General features: G+C 45.5%; 1 protein-coding gene across 2 annotated transcripts in view; it reads right to left on the bottom strand.

Annotated features, from left to right (window-relative positions):
• Tspan2 (tetraspanin 2) overlaps positions 1-23398 on the bottom strand; it is a 52929-nt gene extending 29531 nt beyond the window's left edge. For both annotated transcript variants that reach the window (XR_006854777.2, XM_046458300.2), the window contains exons 1-2: positions 23271-23398; positions 8095-8197 (exon numbers count right to left, since the gene is read on the bottom strand). Coding sequence is in view for 1 of the 2 variants with exons in the window: in XM_046458300.2 (XP_046314256.1) it covers positions 8095-8197; positions 23271-23339 (172 nt within the window). In the remaining variant the exon portion in view is untranslated. The remainder of the gene's footprint in view (positions 1-8094; positions 8198-23270) is intronic.
• Positions 23399-24178: the final 780 nt, after the last annotated feature.

Raw genomic sequence — 24178 nt, 5'->3', positions numbered from 1 at the left:
AGGGAATAATGAAGAGAAAATTATCTACATATTCAGTATAAACAAGCTTTTTTTCAGAGTCTTTTTGATCCATAGTTGGTTGAATCTGTAGAACCCACGGCTTTGGAAGGCTGGTTTTAAATAAATATCTAGGGGAAAGGGAGGACTTGGTGCTCTCTGAATAACACCAAAAGCTATCAGTTACTGAGTCTTATTCTCAGTGCTTAACATGTCTCAGTCATGCAGTCACTCATCACTATTGGTAGTAAGCACCATGTCCTGGTGGCCAGCCTGCTCTGAGTGGCATCTGTACTGTGCACCTAACAGACGTTATCTCAAGAAACTGCTGGCTGCGCAGTTCAGTCTTATAAACTAGTCTCTTCTTTATCTCTTCTTCCTATTCTCTCGTGTCATTGTGCATTGCAGACAAACCCTTCCTCAGCATGCCCTCTTGACAAGTAATACCAATAGGTAAGATGTACCAAGGGCTCACTCAGAAACAGGTATGGCACTTAACCATGTTCAGATTTCACAGATGAGGAATCTGAGACACAGAGAATTAAGTACTTTTCCTAAGATTGCATAGCTAGTGAGGGGTTAAGGTGGAATTGAGCCAAAGTACAAACCCTTAACCGCCAGGCCACACACTCAATAGGAACTCAGAAGAACAGTGACTCTCTTAGCTAGAAATCTGCTCATTTAAAAATGGAAGGAGCATTTTCTTGAGAAAAGTACTTGAGGTGTCTAGAAATGATGATTCCTGGATTTTCCTCTGAAAGAGCAGGCCTGGCACCCCAAAATCTAGGCCTGCCCACCTTGCCTGTAAGTAGGTCCTCTTATTCTATGGTTTTGTTATCTTTAATATGAGAATGATTATCAGCTCGTTGTAAAAGTACTTTGGAGAAATGATCTCAATGCTATAAACTACAGCACCGTTCTGTTATCCAGCTAGCAAGACTGTCAGGTACAACTGAAGACCAAGAAGTTAAAAAATATTCCCAGAATGAGTCAGAGTTTTTAAAAAGGCAAGCCAGCCCCTTAATGTTCAGCACAGGAACACTTTCCTTACACATAACCTCCAGCCACAATCAAAGCCAGGCTCCAGGACTCTGAATCCAGGGAGAGACAGCTGCAGCCAGGCTGTGACCCTAGAGAGCCAAGTGGCTCCTGTTTGTGTGGGCAACCCTTCCATGGAGAAAGCTGCTCACATCCTCTGCTTGCAGACATGACCTCATGCGTTCCAGAACATGGGCCCTCCGGCCGCCCGAGGGCTGAGGGGATCACTCCCCACTCTGAGCTCCTAGAAAGAAGACCCTGGGGTGTCTGCCCATCCAAAAGGCAGGCCAGAGAGGGACCGCAACAGGACATAGCATGGGCAGGTTGCTGGAATTTGGAAGATGCGGGACTTCTCCTAAGAGTTCATTGAAAGAGGCTAGAAGGGAGAAGGTCTTGGAAGCCCCAGTAACCCAAGTCCTCTTACTGCCAGGATCTCCCTCCCCCACCTCAGCAACCCAGGGACACCACGGATCAGACTCCAGGCCTCAGCCTGGCCCCAAAGGGCCTCGAGAGATTGCGGCAGGCGGCAATCAGTCTGACTACCCTCTCCAGCTGTCCTCATTTCCACAGCTGGGTCCTCTTGTCTTGGCCTAGGATCTGTCACTCTCCCAGGCTTGGCAGTGGCATCTGGATCTTTACCCCAGGAAGGGAAACTCCATTACCCAGGAGCGAGAACCGAGGATGCCAGAAAGAAAAGAATCTCCCAAAGATGGGGAGTTCCTCCAACAACGCTTAACAGTCGTCTGCCCAGAAGCAGGGAGCTAAACAACATACCTTTCCTGGGGTCTCTTTCAGAGTGGGACTTGAGGCTGGGAGTGCAGTTATCTTTTCCTTTTCTTGAGATGAGGTCTTATAAGATTGCTGAGGCTGGCCTTGAACTTGCAATCCTCCTACCTCAGCCTCACAAGTAGCTGGGGCTATAGGAGTGTGCCACTGAGCCCAGCTAAAGCCTTTTTTTCTTGAAGAACCACTTGAATGTGCCATGTTTGTTTAGAACACTCTTTAGCAAAGGGGTCACAAGAGTTTAATGATTGCTTTGGAATTTATTCTTGCAAAAAAAGGAGTGTGAGAACAGTAGACAGAACCCCCAAACTGGGCCTGGTTTCTTTTTTAAACTCTTGTTACTTCATACTGTATACTATGATGTAGCATAAATGGTACCCTGGTTTATTTTTCTTCGTGTTTTGTTGCTAGAGAGAAGGTATCTTTCTTATTTGGAAAGTTAACTATTGAGAGAAAATATCAATTTCTACAAATATGTACATTGCTCTTCTTATAAGAAATATCTGGTGTAGAGAAAAGGTCCCAACTTCACAAGTGTTTTTTGTTGACATTATCCAGGGAGGCAGAAAATGAGCAAGCACAGGACTGGGTGTTCGCAGACCTGGGTTTTTGCTGAGCTCTGCAGGAAGAGCTAGGAAACCATGACTGACTGCCGGCCCCTGCTGCTTAGCCCTCTGGTCCCTACTTTCCTTATTCCACCTAGTGCTGAGTTTCTATGATGACCTACTTCCCTAACCTCTGAGCACTGACCGTGATCATCCTCAACACCATCTGCTCCAGGATGACCTAGAGGAGAACTCAGGGTGGGTAAACCCACACCCATGGCCTGTACTGCCAAGGGCAAGCAAGAAGGATTCAGACTCTGCTTTTGTACTGTTTTCCTTGCCAAGAATCCAGCTCCTTTTCTCTACTTAGATAAATGAATCTCCTTGATTCTCAATCCATGAGGCTTGAGAGTGCCAACTTACCTCAAGCTCCAAGGTGGGCATGAAGCCCAGGCTTACACCAACCAACAGCTGGCCATAAGGACTGGTTTGGGGATGGGCACTATACCCAATATGGCCACTGCAGGTTAGGCTGGGGATTTCAGGTGGATCTGGCTGGAATGAAAGAAGCGTGTTCTTTTACTGGGGTTTCTCTGGAGTTGGAGCCTAGAGCCACTGGCAGCCATTTTATCAGGTGGAGAGGAAACTTGCCTAAGAGGGTTGACAAAGGGAAACAGAGCCAACAGATGGCTACAGGCTGGATTCTGTACATCATCTGAGTAGTCCCTGGGACCAGTACTAATCCTGGACTCTTCAGTTATGTGAGTCAATAAATTTCTATTTTACTCATGTCAATTGGAGGAGGTCTCTGTGACTTGACATAGAAGAGTCTAGTCAGATAAGTCCATGAAGATATGATATGATGGGACAGCTCTCTCATTTCTCAGGCAGTATGCAAACTGCTCTTGTCTAGGTTAGAAAGCAGACTCAGGAATGTCCGTGAAGTGCTAGTTCACCCTTCTGCTCAACACAATAATCTCCTCAATTAACAAAACACTTGATCCTGATTTTTTTTGTCACAGTAGTGGTGAAATACCAACAAAAAGGACAGTTCATTTTCTTCTGTGGGAGTCTGTTCAACTTTTTTTTGAGTTATCCAATCATTAAAAATATTTTCTTATATTGAATCCAAATCTGTATCTGTGAAATTGCTCTAGCACTTTGTTTCTGGAGCAACAGAGACAGGCCACTTGGGGACTGGCTTCCATCCCTAGATCCATGTAACTGCCTTCAGTAACTCACCTGAAAATCATGAATTATTACTGCCAGACGTGGCTTTTCCTTCACTGGTATCTTGTGCCATTTTGATTCCTTCTGTTCCTGAGTCGGATTAGTTAGGCTTAGTTGGAGTCAACAATATTTCTTACCTTTCTTTCTTTATAATTCTCATTGCAACCACTATGGGTTATGCCCTTATTTCTTCACACCTGGCTATATCAATAATCTATACCTTTTTTTATTTTTTTTTAAGTCTTGTGCCTGCCCTCTTATTCTCTGTTGCCAGAATAATTTCTTTAGAACGCAGGACAGATCCCACTGGGCCACAAGCTCCAAATTATCTATTGCTTATCAAATTAATGATGACATTCAAGGCCCGGCCCTTTATATCTGTTGTCCTTCCCTCTCTTCTAAGTAAGTAATCTTAGCTTCCCACCATGCCCCACTCCTCACCCCTGAAAGCACCTCTGTGCCATCTGGGTTTGCTCATGGCTGGCCTGTGCACACGCCTTGTGCATTCTTGACTCTCAGTCTTTGCAATCCTCATCTTTTTCTTTTCCAGTCTGGTATTCAAAATATAACCCAAATCTTTCCTGCCTTACCTTAGAATGACCTTTGATGCACCCACTGCAAATACACTCAGCACCTAGTTACACACTAGCTTTTATTGTAAATTTAAGTCGTTAAGACTATGAGTCTTTTCAAATATACTGCAAGTTATGTGAAGGCAATTACAGCATTATTATATTTTTTGTGTGTGACCCCCAGTTCCTGGGCCTATAAGTTGACTGGAGAATGATATTGATAGGTTATATTTTTTCCCTCAAATGAAGGAATCTACAAAAAGATGGAAAGAGAAATTACTTGAAAACTATGTTTTAGCAAATATTTAGCAAAATCCAAACAATTAAAATGATCATGGAGAGCTCTTTAAAATAAGTAGATATTTAATATCATTGAGAGGGATACAGCTCCTCTAGATGTTTTTTTTCATGGTCTTTGAAAAGGGGTTTTCTTTACTACTGCTAAAAAATGTCCACCTCTATCGCAGAAAAAGTACTTTCTTTATTGTTCCTAAAAAAAAAAAAAATGTCTAGTTCTAACTCAAAGTACAATTTAGAGCTTGAAATCCTTCACCTGCAAACTTGGCAGTGAGGGTGTAGGTGGCTGAGTTTAGGCATTTGATTATTGCCAAACAACTTGAAGGAGATTATGAATGGAACTGAACTGGTTGGTGTCTTCCCAAGCATTTTCCTTCTAACTAAGGGTGAACTTTTCTCCATTGCCCTGAACAATTAGCCACAGTCCTCATAGGTAAGGTAAAAATGGCGGCTGCCTACCCTATATTTATTTGTCAATCCTAATTCAGAATCATGAATAAAGCTTTCCCTAACTCAATCTATCCCAAACTGCCTGTCCTTCGAAGCTCTATGGGAGCAGCCTGCGCGCTCTCGCTCTCTCTCTCTCTCTCTCTCTCTCTAATTCAGTATTTATGTACCATTCATGTAGTGCCTACCATGTGCTTGTGACTATTATCTGCTCTTGATTATTGAAGAGTTCCTTCTCCATATGTCTGGAGAGGCAATGAAGCCTATTTAACATGGGATTAAATGGGATCTTGTTAAAACTGAATTCAAAATTGTGGGGAATGCTATGTGATCGGTAGCTTCTGGAATATCAGCAACATGAGTGTTATGGTTTAGATATGAGTTGTCCCCCAAGATCTCATGTGTGAGACAATGTAAGAATGTTCATAGGTGAAATTAGATTAGGAGAGGCATAATCTAATCAGTAGATTAATCCACATGGACGGATTAACTGTGTGGTACCTGAAGGCAGGTAGGGTGTGGATCACTTGGGGGTATGCCTTTGGGGTTTACATTTTGTCCCTGGTGAGCAGAGGTCTCTCTGCTTCCTGGATGTCATGTCCTGAGTTGCTTTCCTCTAGCCATAGAGTCAGATGACCATAAACTGAATTTAGGAAACTGTGAGCCAAGATAAATTTTTCCTCCTCTAAGTTGTTCTTGTCAGATATATTGGCCATAGTGGCATAAAGCTGATTAAAACAGCGAGGGAAGAGGCATTCCTTCTCCACTCTTCCCTCTGCCTGATCCTGGTGTCCCTGGTGTGGGTTGAAGGTGACAGAACAAGGGTGGGTTAAGCTTGTCCTTGGAACACTTGAAGGCTTCTCTGGAATAGAAAAATGCTTCTTGAGAAGTTTTCAGAGCCAGGAGTCTCTCAAGGAGGAATATTTGAAGTGTATGTTTGCTAGCTTTGATGGAAGTGTGCGTACCACCTAGGAGCCATGTGGATAGAAAAGAGCATTTCAGGGTTAAGTCTTTAGCAGATTCCTCTGTTTTTTCCTTGCCACAAAATGCCAATCTTGTCCAACTGTTATAAGTCCTCTGGGGAACTTGGGCCTTGCTCCAGACCCAGGCATGATTATCAATTAATCAGAGAGCCAGTCATAGTTATTCTCTTCTTGGCCATGATTAGATATAATGCAAATCTGGCCAATAAGCTGCAAGGAGAAATGTGCTTTTCAGGAGACTCCTGAGAAAGATTTCATTTATCCCTCAAAAGGACCATATGAAGTGAAACTTCCTTTTTTCTTGTTGGGATGTTGTTGTCTGAGGACACAATGTTGGAGCCACTGCAGCTATGTTGGAATCATAAGGGGACATCTTAGGACACGCAGAGGATGGCAGAGTAGAGAGAAGAACCGGGGTCCTTGATGACTTTGTTGGGCCCTGAACTAATTCTGGAAATTCCCCATCTCCAGACTTCTTTAATCACATTTCATCAATTTTTGAGTTTTTTTTTAAAAAGCATTTTAACAATTCTGAGATTAGAATTTATCTTTTATAGTATGTTATAATTAAATTGGCAGCATTTTTTTTCTTAATGTAACCTAAAATAATTGGGTGTTGTTTTTTTAAAAAAAATCTATATGTAAGATTTCATAAAACATAAATGTTCTTATTATATTCATCTTTTTTAAATTAATTTTTAAAATTTATATATGACACCAGAATGCATTACAATTCTTATTACCCATATAGAGCACAATTTTTCATATCTCTGGTTGTATAGAAAGTATATTTACACCATTCGTGTCTTCATACATGTATTTTGGATAATAATGTCCATCAAATTCCACCATCATTTCTAACCCCCTGCCCCCTCCCTTTCCCTCCAACCCCTCTGTCCTATCTAGAGTTCGTCTATTCCTCCCAATCTCCCCCTCCCTACCTCACTATGAATCAGCCTCCTTATATGAGAGAAAACATTTGGCATTTGTTTTTTTGGAATTGGCTAACTTCACTTAGCATTCTCTTCTCCAGCTCCAACCATTTACCTGCAAATGCCATGACTTTATTCTCTTTTATTGCTGAGTAATATTCCTTTAGTAGATTTTCTGCTACTTTCCTTTGTAAGTATTGTAATCAGTATGGCGATTTTCCTCACAGGATGATTCTGGGCGTGGAAGGTGTTTGGTGGAGGAGGTGGCCCAGCCGCCGTGATTTGGTCCTTCATGAGGACATCCATGGCTCTGAGTGGGGCCTGGACTCTTTCTTTTCAGAAAGAGATTCTGCTCTTATTAGACTCTGGAGCCAATGACCTGTATGGGTCCCTGCCTCTCCCCAGGCATAGATGTCACAATAAGCAATCCAAGTTTACCCTATGGCTGGTGGGGTTCTTAAAACAGCCAGTCAGTTATGGGGGTCGCTTGCATTGACAATGGGCTTGGAATTTTTGAAATCTAGAGTGCATGTCCACTTAGCTGGAGAATGAGATAAGGCTCCAGCAGAGGGCTGGAAACAGAGGGAGCTAAATGCACGGTGACCATTTGTACCCCTGCTCATCTCACTCTGGGTGGGAGGCTGCACCCCATCCCATGCTCCTCACCCCTTTCCTACTCCTGGCAGGAGGCAGAGCTGATGCCTCTTCTCCAGGGCTAGCCTTCTTGTCCCCCCCCCACCTCCTCTCTGCAGTCCCTAGTCATGGAAGGACTGGGATCAGCACCTCCCAACCTTGAATATCTCTCTTCATTTTGAGTTACCTTCTCCTCCGGTGCAAGTGGAAATACAAAATCACAAAATCAAATCCTGACTCTGTAGGGGCACCCTGTCTCCCTGGATGGACTAGTGAATAACAGACTTGTGGTACACCCATTTTCCTCCAGGGACAGAGGAGGTTTTCTAATTCTTTGAAATGAATTTTCATTACATTTCCTTGAGACTTCTTTTCTGGCTGCGCCGGCCTTCCTATACTTTGGAGAGTGGAGGAATGGGTCATGTGAGGGAGCAGGAGAAGCAAGGTCCTGTCCACCTGCCTCCCTAAGCGCAGCACTGAGGGCCAGGTGGAGCACAGGGCTCCAGTGTTGGCTCCTTCTGCCTCTTCCCTGCCCCTCCACGCCTCCCCCTCCCACCAAAGCTCAAGTGCAGCTTCTGCTCCATGTCTCCCAGCTGTCCTACCTGAGCTAAAGCTTAGGGAAGCTCAAGTCACTCACCCATGTAGAAATACTCTGGGGACTTGTCCTCCGACGACAAATCCTTTATGGTGCCTCCAAATCGAAACCATAGTCCAAAAGCAATGACGGCTGACCCGGCCAGCTGCGGGGCAAACAACACCGTATTTACAATGGAAGTGAAGAGGGGGTGTGCAGACCCACTAGCAGGTGCAGGCACAGACAAGGGCTCACCCTTGGACATTACCTAGTCCACCCTTCAGCTCTTATGGGGGAGGAAAGGGAGGTTCACAGAGGTGGAAGCATGTGTTCAAGCCCCTCGGCCTGGTGTGATGATGGCACTAGGCCCACACTACCAGCTAGCTGTCTGGTGGTTATGTGGCACACGTGCCATGCTGAGGGCATCTCAGAAACACTATCCTAACAACATCCCCCTGGCAGCATCTTCTCCTTGCCTTATTGTCCTTTGCTGGTTCATTGAAACTTGTCACCAATATCACAGTGAGAGGTGACTGGGTCTCAGGTGCCAGGTCACCAAGAGCAAGATGAACTCCAAGACCTGGGGGAACTTGTCTTTCCCAGTTAGAGGAAAATGCACCAACCTTCAAAATGCACCACCCACACCTCATGATGCACACTCTCCAATTAGAATGTAATTCCAGAGGTTTCTGTAACCCTCTCGCCCCCAGTCCTGTGTGGTGGTCACTGTCCTGCCCCTTCCTGGGGATGAAGTAGGGAACCTGGCTTTTTTTTTTTTTTTGGTTACTATTTTGAGTTTCCATGGAAAGTGAGAGAAGAAAAAATAATTTTCTGAAACAGTGTGGTCTGCGCTGTGCGGCTGGGGGAGAGGCTAGGCGGTTGGCACGGGCAGTGGCTGGGCAGGCTGGCAGCTGGTAGAGTCATCACCCGGGCTCCCTCCCTCCCCTCTGAAGGTTGCCGTGGGGCTCAGCATTAAAGCCAGAAGCCCTTTCTGCCTTTGCAGGACCGTCACTGCTGCAGGCCAGCAGGCTCCTGCCGTGGTGTTCTCAAATTTCACTGTATCAATCAATCAACGCATATTTACTGGGCACCTTCTGGGCACAAGGCATGATGGGAAAATAAGCAGAAATGTAAAAATAGCCTCCTGCTGCTGCCACCCTGTCCAGTCTCTGTTGGGCTGCCCCAGTCTTTCCCCAGACAAGCAATTCAGAGCCTGCCCCTGCAGGAACAGAGAAAAGCACGCCGGGGGCTGATGACATGAAGACAGGATGAAAATCACAGAGGCAGAGGTTTAACAAGGAAAAATCAAAGTCAGGGTTAGCCCAGAGACTTTTGCATATGGGTTCCTTCTGTCTTGTGGGCAGCTTGTAAAGGACCTGGTGCTGTCTGGCTGGGTTTCTACCAGGACTTTATCCCCCTTCACCTTCTGTCCCCCAGGGCCAATTCCCTCCTCCCCGGGTTTCTTCAGAAACGCTGCAGGACTTCAGTGAGGAGGAGTCTGAGGGCAGAGTTTTACCAGCTGGACTCTCCCCATGGGGAATAACTAACAGTTTCCAGCCTCAGAGGAAAGCACTAATTGAATAGTGTGAGGGGCAGCTAAAGGAACTGGGCACAACCAGCTTTTGAAAAAACTGCTGAATTTTAAAAATCAGTAGCATGGCTTGAAAATCTGGAAAGAAGTCATGTTAAAAATGTTAAAATAGTCATAATATTTATCATCGAAGGGAGAGATTACAGGTGGCTTTCTTTTAACCTTAAAAATGTAGTTTTAAAACAGCGTTACGTGGTAGTTTTTTTTTTTCTATCAGAAAAAAAGTGAGGATAGTATGCTTTTGTTGTGCTTTAACTTAGAAGGAAACCAGTTTGGGGACCTCACTGTTGCTGTGCAGGAAAGAGGGTGCTGCCCTCAGTCAATTGCTGTCCCTGCTCGTCAGGGGACAAGTTGTCCAGCAAAGCCTGACGGGCAACCTTACCACCCTCTGCAGTGCCTGATGGAAAGAGAGTTTCCAAATACAAAGCAAAAATCTATTGACAGAGGCGCCAGGCCAAAGCCAGAAGCCACCAAGCAGACTGTGGAGGAGGTGACTGGTCCCAGGGACACCCTACCATGAGGCCACATTTTTGGAATCTCTGTACACAAACTCTAATTTATAGCTGTCTGGGATCATCCTTCCAGACGGAATACATTTGTCCAGTTCTGGCACGGATGTGTTTGATGCATAATGGAAAATTAAAAGAGAGGTTGCAATTTAAAGCCATCGGGCAAAGGGGAAAAAATCTGCGCTTGCTCATCCCCGCCCCAACCCCCAAACCACACGGGTTTCCTCCTGGTTCAAGGAATTGTGGCTTAGTTGAATGTCATCACTGTGTGGAGGGGAATCCTCCCAGTGTGCTGCCAGGGAGCTAGCCAGGGCTGATATTGCGATGAGAAACAGAGTGAGCACTGCTTTGGGAAGAGGCACAGCAGGTCCTTTTGAACTCACCAATCCTGTAAGGCTCATGCAATGCTCTGTGTTCACTGGACTTATTAGCCTGGTCTACCACACACCAGAAATTGCCCCCCAAAAGTTCACACCAATTGCCATTCAGTCAGCATGGAGGTAAGTGAATCTGGTGTCCCTAAGTTCTCATTACTCTCTGTTCCATGCAGCCAGAAGAGATCGGCTCCCCTGAGGGAAGCCTGCAAGCCCCTGTAATCCTAAACTACCAGGCCAACACTCCCTTTTGCCCTAATTCTCTCTTCTTTTAATCCCAGTCTTTTTTTTTTTTTTTTTTTTTTTGCATTCAGACATATCCGCACCTCTGTCAAGGTTAAAAACAACTAAGGAACGAGAGGACATCCATGGCTCTGAGTGGGGCTTTCTTCTTTTCTTCTCTTGCCCCTACCCTCGTCTGCCTTCACTTCCTCTCTTTCTTCCTTGAGTGTTTATTCAGCGGGAATCAACTCTGATCTAGGCTAGCTATTGTGCTTGGCATCAGGGAAACAACGAAAAAGGTGGGGATCACAATTCAACATGGAAGATAATCAACATGAAGTCATAAATGCAATATGAGGCAGGGAACGAGCTGAAGAGGGAGAGCGTGCACACGGCCAAGGGATGGTGCAAAGCACAACCACCAGTGTGCAGCAGTTGTTCACTTTTGATGTATACCCAGAAGAGCAGAGAACTGGAGGGAGGTGAGAGCTCCCAGCCGAGGAGCACAGGGAAGGGCTTCATTTCCTTACCCTGATGCTGGGCTGGGGAAAGAGACGAGTCTGGGGGAGGCCAGAGTCTGGGCTTTAGCAGGAAGCTGGGATGCAGGGCTTCTGCCTACCTTTGCATCATCTTGGGAAGCCCCAGAGCCTTGAGTGAAGAAAGGATGGAGACCCTTCTTTTGATGGGAACAGTCAGGAGCATGAATCTTGCTTGGGTGCCTGATACAGCAGGGAGCCAAAGATAAAGGCCTGAGTGACTGTGGACCAGAGAGAGAGAACACTAGGGAGTGAAGCTAACAGCTGAGAGGACCAGAAAGAGTTCACCACACCATTTGAAGAACTTTGTTGAGGGGTCCTTCTAGGGCCAGTACCATGCCTAGGGCCTTTGAGAGAATGACAACCAGAAATATTGTTTTGTAGGAACGGGCTTTTTCATACAGCGGAATGGGTTGGACCTTCATGTTAATCATTTAAAAAAAATCACTTATTGAGCATGACTGTGAGCCAGGAGCCTAGGACTCAGAGTTGACAACGAACCAGTCTTTCTCCTGGGGTTCTCAGGGACTCATGGAAAGCTATTTGGTGGCCTAGGTAAAAACCTAGTCCTGCAGGTGAGGATCCAATCACAGGCCCAGCCTACTAGAATGCACACAAGAAGACGCCAGATAACATCACCTCTTCAGTCATTTCCCCTTTTCTGAGGACCAGTTGTGCACAAGGCACTAAAAAATGTGTTGAAATGAGGTCTGAGGGCAAAAGTGTGCCCACTACTTAAAAACATAAAATAGAAAAAACAAAAACCAAAAAAGGCGAGAAGAATGCAGTGAAAGGAACAGTGGTGTACAAACCTAAGCCATTAAAGAGGGGCTCGCCAGATTTTCCTGGGTAAGTTATTCCAGTAGCTAACCATATTCCAGAGTGTTTGCGGGACACAAAATTGCAAATTGTAAGCACATGTCTTTAGAGAAGGCATGTTTGCATTCTAAAACTAAAGAAGCAGAAGAGAGGACTGAAGATGGATTTAAAGAATTTTTAAAGCAAAGTGGATGGGCAGAGTTTCCTGTAAGTCATGGCTATCTGAAAAAACTAAGCCATTTAGCATAAAGCAAAACTTGTTTATGGATTTCACCTTGATTTTAACTGCATTTATTTTCACTTTCCTGGGCCTGCTGATAAAAGGACCTATCGTGAGGACATAGTTTTTTTCACTTAAAAACAAGAAAGATTTTATGAATCACAAACATGGTCCCCTGTGGTAGTCCAGCTGGAGACGGGTAGTGCTGGGATGCAAAAACGCAGAGACCACTCCCTGGACCTGGCTCCTCCTGTCTGCCCAGCCTTCCCCTCCTGGACACAGGCCAATGTGGATCACAAACAGCAAACGCTTGGTACTGCTGGTGAGCAGTAAACCTCCTTTCTGGGTCAAAAGCACCCCCAGAGACAGTTCTAGATAGTACATATGCTTATATCTAGGTACCAGACCAAAGAATGATCCTCAGAGGCCCTAAGCCACAGTCTCAGTTCCTTCTTCCACTGGAGGCCACTGCTCTTGCCGTTTCCCGAGACAGAATGCTCTCCTCCCTCCCCTACCAGACTGACACCCACTCAGTGCTCAGCTTTCCTGTCACTTGGGGAAGACTACCCTAGCCTAGTTATTTGTCTTTTTTCATAGCACATGCAACCATTTCTATTTAAACATTTCAGTAATTTTTTTCAAAAAGCCCTGATTTCTGTGAGGGCAGGGATGGGAGCTGTGTTGCTGTAGTACAAATCCCTTCCTCTTGTCTTGCAGAATGGGCTCCCATTCTGTCAACTGACATATGACATATGTCACTGAAGGAGCAGAAGACCTACAAAAGATACCACTTAGGCTATGCTGTGGATGGAACTGCGACCCCTCACCCCACGATTCACACACTGCAGCCCTACCTCCCAGTGCGGTGATATTTGGAGATGAGGCCTTTGGGAGAGAATCAGATGAGGTCATGAGGGTGGGACTAGTGTCTTTATGAGAAGAGACACCAGAGAGGCTGCTTTCTTTCCCTCTGTCATCGAAGATGCAGTGACAAGGCACCACCAGCTCACCAGGAGAGGGTCCTCATGAGACCCGACCATGCTGCCACCCTGCCCTCAGACTTCAACCTCCAGAGCTGTAAGGCATACGTTTCTGTTATTTAAGCCACCAAGTCTTCCCCCCCCCCCACCCTTCCCTCTGTTTGGTGCTATCGATTGAACACAGGGCCAGGTATTTCTTTCTTTCTTTCTTTCTTTTTTAATGTCATCCCAAGTTGACTAAGACGGGCTGACAGGAGGAATTGTGAACAACCTCCCTCACAGCTCTCCAAGGGAAGACTTCACAAAGGCCTCTTTTCAAATTCATCTGCACCGGGGAAACACTGCAGATACCTTGGAAGGCACTGAGTGAACACAAGGTTGAATATACACAGCAAAACAGTCGCCCATGGACAAAGAAAACCAAATTAGAGTATGTAGCCTCACTTCTGTTTCCTCAGTGACATGTTAGAGTAGATCTATGCATCTCTGTTGGTGGCAAGAAGAGGGGCATATGAACACTGCATACGATTATAGCAATACTCACACCACACGCTGCATGAGAATGAAAGAATAAACAAAACCAATCCTATACTCTTGCTTCTCCAGGATGAAGCCATGGCCACATGCAACCCAGTTTGTTTGTTACTCTCTTCTTTGGGCTGAAGTCACACAAAGTTGAAAATGACACTTTCATCCTAGGGTTTTCATTAAATGCTTTCAAGCTAATACTTGCTCTCGGTGGCAATTATCATCCTAGATGGAACTATAATGAGCACTCACTCACGATATTTGATCTGATTGAAACCCCATTATGATGCCATGAGGGTAATGCAGCCTCCGCCTTTTAGCAGGCAGATGTCAGAAGCACATTTGCTTTAGAAGATGATACTAATTTTCTCAAAGTGGAAAACTGGCTCCCAAGACTTTCATCCTATTATGCCCTGAAAGCAGGACCAGGATTAAGATGGCACTTTCTCAAAATCAAGGATTTTATCAGAAAAAAAATACGAGAGCTGAATGTCATATGACATTTACACCAAATGCCCCTGAGGGAACTTGCTGCCCTGACCTCAACATCAGGACCAGGTGAGGGGGAACTGGAGGCAGGACCAGGACGGCAGGTGATGGTGAGAAGCCTCTGATTGTCTGGAAATACACAGCAGCTCCTTAAGGTATCTGCGTGCCAGATTTCCCCTACTATTTTCTTCATAGAATTTCGGTAAGAACAGGCTCATGCCAAGAAAGACTTCTTTCAGGTAAGAGTACATTTCATGATCAATCAATGCTTAATTCGTTCTCTGGGCTGGTAGAAGCCCCATAGAATCAGGAGTGTTCTATTCACCTCTGGGCTATCTACTGGTGCCAAACACATGTTCTTCCATTTGTTGAGGTTTTTATAAAGTTAACTTGCCTGGATCAACTGTTTTTCGAGGAAGCAGTTTAAAAGTGCTGCGGGGAAGCAAAATAAGCCCGGGGTGAAAAGTTTTCTGGGAACCATAAAGCAGATAATTCACTTCTGGATGGTGGAAAATGTGTTTATGTGGTGGTTATACACAACACCTTTTATCTTAAAAGAAATGCAGGGGAAAGGAGTAGGAGAGGATGAAACAGCAAGAATTATGAGAATGTTGATGTTGATGGCTGCTTAATTTTCTCTAGACAGCAAAAATGAATGTCACAGACTACCAGCTAATGATCCGGTGAGCAGATGGTTTTATCAAGTGAAGGTCAAATATACACAAGTCTAAAATCCAATCCACCAGGTCACAGAAGTGAATTAAACTAAGTGTCGGCCTTACCTCCTCGGGAGGAGTAACTATGGGTAGAATAGACAAAAATGCCCTTTTCTAAGTTCTCTGCATTGCCTTCTAATAGATAAGACCCATCCATCTGGGACTTATCCTAGGCTCACCCTTCTATTACAAATTTATCTTGGGGACCAAAATGATCACTCACCTATACAGACATGTCATCTCATCTATATGATGCTTTATATAAGCAAAGACATTAATTAATATTTATGTTTCAGTGTAAAATTCTTCCAGGTGTTTGAAAGGACTACTTCTGAGCAGATTGAAAGATTTCTTAAATATTGATCAATAGGAATAATATTTAACCAGTTTTAATTGTTTCAGAGAAATAATGGCAGAAAAAAAATATTTCAGGCAGAACTCAGAAATATGGTGAGAGGAGGGGCATATGAACACTGCATATGATTACAGTATTCTCTATACAGTAAAATGAGTGTCAAAACACTTCATTTAGGAAAATGTTAGCTTGGATGGAAGCTAGTAGAAATCATGGAAGCCCAGGTTGGTGTTCTATAGATAATTTTCTTAACATTAATTTTACCAGAGCCTATTTGAGGTCAGGAAGGTATAGCATGGCCCATTCACAGAGTTACAGGCGGATTCTGGCACAGGGAGGGAGAACAAATTGGCTTTGGGTCTGAGTGACAGCAGCTTCCTATGCATCCCCAACCCCACACTGCCCCTGTTGGAGGGCTTGTCATTTCTGCTCAATTCCCTTGTCCCCTGTTTACAAGATGGTTCTTATCCAATCGCCATCACAATGGAGAGGGTGGAGCTTGGCCTATGTTTTGGAAAATCTACCACCTGCTCATCTAATTTTACTTCTTCTGAGTGTTCATACTGAATAACTGATGCTCGAACATGGGTAACAAATATGCCACATGTACAGACAGCGCTGTGGCACAGGGGAATTACTGTGGTCAAAACGGGGGTTCTAGCCAACTAGATTGAATCAGGCTCTGCACTCACGAGTCCTGTGACCCTTGGGCAAACTTCTTATCCTCTGTTACCCCCAGCTTCCTCATTTGCAGAGCAGAAAGAGTCATAGTATCTATTTAAGAGATTAACTGAGTTCATGTTACACACTGGAACAGTGAGGGCCCAGCACTTAGTCTTATTACCTTGATAGACTCACTAATGTTACATTCAGACCCCAAACTTGATCTTAGTCCCATGGTGCCAGTAACTTAGTTGTCTGCCATCTTTTGATGTTGGTTGCACTATGCTCCCACTCTCCGTGACAGCTGAAGTTCCTTTGAGTTTTCCAAACTATCTATACCAGAACACCAGTAGCCCTTTACAGACACTATTTCCTCTTTTCTCTAATTTTAATTTAAAACCCAATAAGAGAAAAATATGTCTTTGTGAGAGGAAAATAATTTTATTTAGGCTAGAGCTGTCCAACAGAAATTTCTCCAATGATGGAAATGTTCTCTATTTGTGCCATCCAATATGGTAGCCACCAGCCACCAATGGCTATTGAACACTTGAAATGTGGTCAGTGGGACTGAGGAAATGAATATTACATTTTACTTAACTTAAATTGATTTAAGTTTAAATAGCTGCACATGCTCAGTAGCACAGCCACTGTATTGAGTGTCTAGAAGTCCCGTTCGTGTCCAAGTTTTAGCCTTTAGACTTGGAGTGGTTAAGAGCACGTACTCTGGAGCCACATATCAAAACCCGGCTCTGCCACTGGCCAGCTCTGAGTCCTGCGTAAGTCTCTTACACTCTTTGTACTCTTTGTACTTCCTCATATAGAACCTGGGCATGATAATAGCTTTTATCTCATAAGATTATTGTGAGGATTAAAAATGCTCATATAGAAATGTGCTTAAGAGAACATTTAGTACATAGCTTACATTTATATAGTGCTTCCCATCCTTCAAGTTTTTTCTGCTTAAATTAATTTATGAAATTGTCTCTTGATACACACTCTCAATTTCCATCTTACTTTTCTTCTGTTTTAAAATGATTGGTTAGTGGTCTCAAAGTTTCTCTTGCTTCTGCCATATGTCAGGGTATTTTATCCATCTTTTCACACCTGCATTTCTGGAATACATCAAAACTAAATCTGGCATTGGATTTAATGATCCCGCTCACAGACTTTACACTTTCCAGGCCAGTATCATTTCTTATGCTGTGTATTACACTTGTCCCCAAATTTACTACAGTGGGAAGAAAATGGGATTTAAAATCAGAAGACGTGGGACATTCAACTTATTCTGCCTGACTCAGTTTCTATATCTGTAAGATGGTGGCAGTTATACAGTTCCATGGGATTGTTGTGATTCACAATCATATGGGATAATGGATGTGAAAGCATTTTGCAAACTAAACATCATCTAAATGTTCATTAGTATTGTTATTTTGTCCCTAATCAAAGCCAAAGAGGATGAAAATGTAGGCCAAGGTAAACCCCACTCATCTGTAAGATGTGCTCTTAGTCCATTGGATATCCCCGTCTTACTAGCCTCATTCTCTTGATTCCTTTCACTGCTTGGTGACCATGACACAATTTGTTTCAATGATCAATATAACATCACTTGCTTTAGAAACATGTATAATATCACTTGCTTTAGAAAAAAGGCACACTGTTGGTTGTGACACTGTTAATATTAACACTGGGCTGATGGAGGTAATGTTCTCTTTTGTGGCACACGGTTGGAGCACCAAGAGACTTCACGGATGACGTTCTAGAATAGCACAGTAAAAGGCAATGGATGATGGTAATTCTAGAAACCGTCAAGGATTAGTGTAGAAAAAAAGAATTGAAAACAGCCGTGGTAAAGTGGTAACTGGAATTAAAAGCCCTGCCAAGAGCAAGCCAAGAAGAAGGAGCTCCCTGCCCCAACCAGAAGTGAGGGCATCTGGTGGGTCTCTGACCTCTTCAGGTCACATCTGAAACAGAGGTTCTCACAATGTGGTCCGAGAGCTTGGGACTTGTTTAGAGATGCAGACCTACTGAATCAGAATATGTAACTGAACAGGTCTGGGATGGTCTCTGCACATCCATGTCTAAGAGGCTCTTGACCCCAAAAGCTTTCCCATGCCTCCTCTTGGACTCTAATGGCACAGAGGCAGGGCAGACAACAAACAGCTCTGCTCTAAGGTCAGCGTGCACAGCCCTGTCAGCTGAAGCCATGATGAACCTCTACCAGGTGCTGAGACCTGAGAGAGAACAAGTGACAATCAAGGACAAAATGGAGGCTACAGAAAGGCACAAGTGCCTCCTGATCCAGGATATCTCTGAGCTGCCAGCACTTGGCAGGGTGTCAGGTACACAGCAGGAGCTCAGCACAGGCTTGCTGACTGAATGGATTATAGAGGAGGGACCCTCTCCTTCTGACTCCACACCTTTGATAAGGTAAGACTCTTGGCACTTTGATTGGTTGGATATGGGACACCTTCTTGCTTCTCCTCGCCTTTATGGGTCTCATGGAGTCTGGATTCTACTTTCTCACTTGTATCTCTAGTATTCAACTGTCACTCATATCGTATATTATTGAGTATTTACTATGTGTGTGGGGATGTGCCATACTTGAGGACCTTACATGTATTAACTCATTTTATTTGCACAAAGATCAGACTGAAGTGAGTACTTCATCAGGCCTGTTTCACAGAGGAGAAAAACTGAGGCTCAAAGAGGTTAAACAACGGAGCCAAGAAAATAGTCAGGCAGTGTGGTGCCAATCTACACCTTCCAAGCTTTGAATTCCTGGATCTGAATAGCCATGCTGTGCAGACCTGCCCGAGGTCTACCAGGACACTGTAACTACAGCTCTGGATTTCCCAGACTGACCCTACTGTAGACTCCTTGACCTCCTAGCAGCACTAGGTCCCTCTGATCCACACTGATAGGGGCTGACTCTCTGCTGCTGTCTTCTCACCTTGACAGAAATCAGGAATGAAGACTATCCTATAGTGAGGCTGAGCTGTTTTCTGGGGTGGTCTAGCATTTCTGTGGACTCCAAAGGGTACATTCTTTCTTTTCTTTTTTTTTTTAAAACCAGTTTCTCCAACAGGTGATTTCTGTAAAGTACTATTTGACATATTTGGGAAAGTAGAGGAGGCCACCTCTGTAAGATTCATTTGATCCAAGCTTCTTTTACTCCCAAGCCAAAGAAACACTATCTTTCCTACAAGCACCTGTTAGGTATCACCAAGTGCAAACCCAAAGCTGCATTAGTAATGGTGAGAAGGAAAGGAGAGAAACTTCAAACTTGCCATATACGGCATCTGGCTTTCAACAAAGAACTGCCTCGCTTCCTGTTGGACAGGGACAGTGAGCCACTCATTACAGCACAATGATAGGAAAACGCTGAGCAGACAACAATAAACCAAGGAATAAACAGCGCCCAGGTTTTTCTTTAAACCAACATGTGTGGCTGGGTGGGTTGTGGTGTTTTATTTATATTGCTATGCAACGGAGGAAAAAAAAAAAAACAAAGGTGATTTCAATGAAAGGCACAGGAAAATACTAAGCTATCTGACTGCAGTGCCTGAATTTAGACCTGACAGATGTTGGGAGGGTTTTCATGGTAGACATCAACCATGATATCAGAAATTAATTGAGTAGAGTTAATGGGTAGGCTTTACTTTTACTTTAAAAAGAATCCAGGCAGTGGCCCTGGGCCAGGCACTGCAGGCTCTGGCAAGATCTAGCTGAATGTTTAGAAAACCAGGAGCACAGCCGAGGGGAGCTTAAACCCAGCTGCCTGAGGAGGTTACAAATCTAGCTGTCAAATTGCAGCTCTGAAAACCTCTATCCCTGCCCTCCGGCCAATTTCTGACAGGACCCAAAATACTGTCATCCAGGGGACCTTATACCTCAGAAGGGCAGACATCTAAGGGTGTGTGTGTAAATGTTAAACACTCTTAAGTCACAGCTGAAGCCTGTCCTTCCAGGAAAAGCCCTCCAACTAGGAAAAAACAACTTCAGAAACTAGGGTGGGGCTTTTCTAGAATCAGGTTCCTTCAGTGACAATGGAGGTAGATATCTAAATAACTTAATCCATTCCGTTCTTCCCTGTCGGGCATAAGGCACTGGTTTCAGTTTGTCCCTTTTGTGTTGGTTGTGCGGCACAAACACGAAGATGGCCTCTACTTGCTGCTGTTGCACAACCCTGTCCCCTGCCCCCTGCAGCCCTGTGGAATTGAAAGAGAGAAAGGTCCCCATACTTCCCTACTGGGCTCAGTCTGAACAGCAGCCAGGTAATGATGAGCAGGCAGAGATAGGTCCACTTGGCAACTGATTATGTAAATCAGAAATCTATACTCAGTTTTCTAACCTGAGATTAATGCAGCTTCATTAATTCACTCTACAGATATTTATTAAGTGCCTCCTATATGTTGGACACTATTCTAAATGCTGGGGATACATTTGTGAACAAAACAGAAGAAAAAGAAATTCCTGCTCTCGGTGCTGTTAAGTTCTAGTAGGGAAAATCCACAAGTACACATTAAGAAGATAATGTATAGTTATTCCCAAATGAAGACAAGTTGGAAGTCATTTGGCACACATGTTTACTATTTGCCAATATTAAAGGAATCAGGGGAAAGAGATTTATGTTGAATGCTTCCTATGTGCCAGGCACTTACTAATAAAAATAATTCTTAACCTTTTTGAGCACTAACTATGTATAAGGCTCATAAAAGGTGAGGCTGGATACTTAACATATTTGATTTTAATGCTCTCAACAATTCTATTTCTCCACTCATACAAATGATAAATCAAGCTGAGAAGTAAAAATAACTTGCTCAAGCATACTCTGCTTGGATCTCTGCCCTTAAGCCTGATGGCTTCTTCGTATAGATGGTGGCTCACATGCCCCTTGCTCTGCATCTCAGCTGGTGACGCTGGTTTCTCACCTTTGCCTTAATGTCTCCTTCTTCAGAAGACTTTGCAGCCTCCTTAATGTTACTGTGATCCCTTCTCTGAACACCTTAGTCAGAACATATATACCAAAGGCCATATATGACCTCAGTGGCTAACACAGGGAGGGACTCAAACTTTGCTGCTACTTCCCTTCCTTACTGTGTTAATGGTCAATGGTGTGAAATTTGTCACTTGATTATATACTGAACTTTTCTTTTTTTTGGGGGGGGGGGCGGGGCGGGGGCAGTTGTTGTTCTATATGCATTGGTCTTGTTTCCTCAAGTAGATTAGCTACTTAGGAAACAGTGTTTGCAGTTACTAGTGCTTATTTATTATTTGCTTAGTCATTATTTAATAGTGGCTCTCAAACTTGCACATGGGTCAGAATTACCTGGGTGGTCTGTTAAAATAGATTGCTGGGTCCCTCTTCCAGAGTTTCTGATTCAGCAGGTTCAGGATGGGCAGAGAATGTGCATTTATGACCAATTTCCAAGGGATGCTGAAGTTGCTGGTCCAGGAGCCACACTTTTGAAAACCACTGGTTAACTGAATTACCACAGTTTTTAAAAGTAAGTAGGCAGAGTTTGAGACCCATCTTTGCCTCTTGCTAGCTCTGTGATCTTGGGCAAATTAACCTGTTTGAATCTCAGTTTCCTCATTTGTAAAAATGGGGATAATCCGATGCACATCAGTATTGCCATGAAGATGAAGTGTGATAATGAATGTAATGTGCTTAGCCCTGTCCTTGACATATGGAAAACACTCAATAAATGCTTCCAATTATCCTTGGAAAGCTGGCACAGCATCAAGCATTTAATAAGAACTGAACCCAGTTTAAGAACTTCTATTCAGGCTGCTATAAACTTCTTTTGAATTTATAAGCAGTGAGAGTGAAAGGTGCCACTGCAGCAATGACATCTATAATTAATTAACAGAGTTGGAAATTAAGCCAGCCTACTAAAAAATACAAAGTAAGGGCCTTGAGAAATGTTCCTCCTTATAGTATGCTGAATATCAATGTCCAGGTGTACAAAAGTCACATGTATCTTTAAAATGCAGGGGCTGTTCCTGGGTACCTCCTCCACACATTCCATTGCTGAAAGATGCTGAAGATGGCTACTTGGAAGAGCTTGGAGTTGTTGGAGTCACCCAGGCGTCTGGGCTAATAGGTTGGCAGACACAAACTGAGCCTATTATTCAATAATTAATTACTTGCAGTCATGGGAAGCAACCTCCACAGAGCAAATGGTTTCAAAGCACCTAAGCCCCTCCTGCTCCCTCCGCCCTCTAAAAACCTCTTCACCCAAAGCAGGACCTATATTTTCACTCAGGGTCTATTTGAGCAGTTATTATGGGTGGCCATCAAGAAAGCCCAAGAGGGACTGTGCAGAAGACAATTTTCAGACCTTTCTCAGAATTCTCCAGGACCTGGGGCTGAGTATCCAGGGGGCTAAGGATGGTGGAGTCCTAACCATTCTCTAATAATACAGAAGACAAGGGTCACAGTCTTATCTCTCTGTGAACTACTAATTCCCGGATTGTTGTCAGCTCCATAAAACCCTGCAAAGTTGAATGAGATCATCTCCATTAGCATTAGTATTTAGCTGCGGACAGGGAACTGTGGGGAGATGCTGCTGCCTCTTGGAAGCCCCTCAGTGCCCCCAACATCCTTCCCTAAAGAGCACTCCCACCTCCTCATTCACTGGGACCCTGTCATAATGCCTAGAAAAAGGATGATCCTCCCCCACCCCCACAATTTTCATTCCTACCCCTAATTTCCTAAAGAAATCCTCAGAGGCAGGTGGTGTGTCCACACACTCTGGATGGGGTGGCACCCCACAGGCAGCCCCTTAGGGCAGGGGTTTCCCTCCCAACCCACTGGCCAGGCCACCGGGCTCCCGCGGAAAGGCAGAGCGAGAAGGGGGTGTGTGTGTGCTTGGGAAGCTGGAGGGGAGCGCGGACCGCCGGGGCCGGGAGCCCTCGGGAGGTGAGGAGTGGCTGAGTCCCCGCACCTGGCGTCACCCGCCTGGAGATAAAAACCTAGGCAGAGGGGCTCCTCCCGGGTTAGAGCCGCTCGGTGTCTCCGCTTCTTACCGGTTCCCATTGCTCAACCTTCTCTTTTTTCCGTTCCCTCCCCCTCCGTCCCTCTTCTTTGTCTGCCTTCTCGCCTCCGCCGATGGAACACCCTGCCCTCTCCCGGAGCCGGCTCGGACGCACGGCGGTCAGCTCCCCCGAGACCCCGGCCCCGCGCCCGCCGCCAGTCCCCCTGCCCTGCTGGGCCTGCCGGCTCGGGTCTCACCCAGAACAGCAGGTTGAAGCCGAGCAGCAGGTACTTGATGCACCGCAGGCCCCCGCGGAAGCGCCCCATGCTGTGGCCCAGGCGGCGGGCTCCCGAGTCCCCAGGCCCGCGCTGCGAGCCCGGGGAGCTGCGGGCGCCGGCAGGGAGGGGCGGGGGGCGGGCCGCGGGCGGGGCCTGGGGGCGGGGCCTGCGGGGACCCGGAGCGACCAGCTGGCGAGTGGGAGGGGAGGCGGGCCGGACGCCGGGAGGGTGCGGATCCCTCCACCCAGGGACTCCCTCCTTTCATTCTGCCGCGGAGACTACCTTCCTGCCCTCCCTGGGGTCCCTGCTCCCGGCGGCTGTCCCAGCATCTGCGACAATAGAACGTCCGCCAGGGAAGCGGGCCCCATCTAATCAGCGCCCAGTGCCTAGACTCCTTTGAGGCCCTTCTTGATGGAGGACACATAGGTCGCGGCCTCGGTGGCTATGGAAACCTAGGAAGGTGGCTTCAGGTAGAAGAGATGGCAGGACCCGTGGTGGAGCACCCGGCGGAGTTTCCAGGGCTGTGGTCCCGCGGCGCCCTGTAAGCTCACAGGCCGCAGAGGCGGCTTGCAGGGGACCCTCCCTCCTGCCCCCGCCCCCTGCCCCCGCCCCGCGCCTCTCCGAGGGTTCTTACCTTAATAGGCAAGAACTGGGGGAAGGCGCGCGGTCCGGCCACCCGGAGCCCTGCGCCCCATCCTCCTCCCACCCCCATATCCTGCTAGATACGACAGATGAGAGGGCTTGAAATGAATCCAAATTCCCGGGATCTTGATTATGTTGTGGAGATTGGAGAAAAGGGGGCGGTTTTGGTTTTGCTTTGTTTTTATTAAGTTTGGCTGCTGGCGGGAACTCAGGCTCCCCACTCCCGTTGACTAAAGTGTCTACAA

The sequence above is a fragment of the Marmota monax genome, unplaced genomic scaffold (assembly GCF_021218885.2).
Source record: "Marmota monax isolate L192 unplaced genomic scaffold, Marmota_monax_Labrador192_F-V1.1 WCK01_AAM20220418_F8-fsc00087, whole genome shotgun sequence".
In the NCBI taxonomy this organism is placed as follows: Eukaryota; Metazoa; Chordata; class Mammalia; order Rodentia; family Sciuridae; genus Marmota; species Marmota monax.
This window is presented reverse-complemented; position numbering and strand designations above follow the sequence as displayed.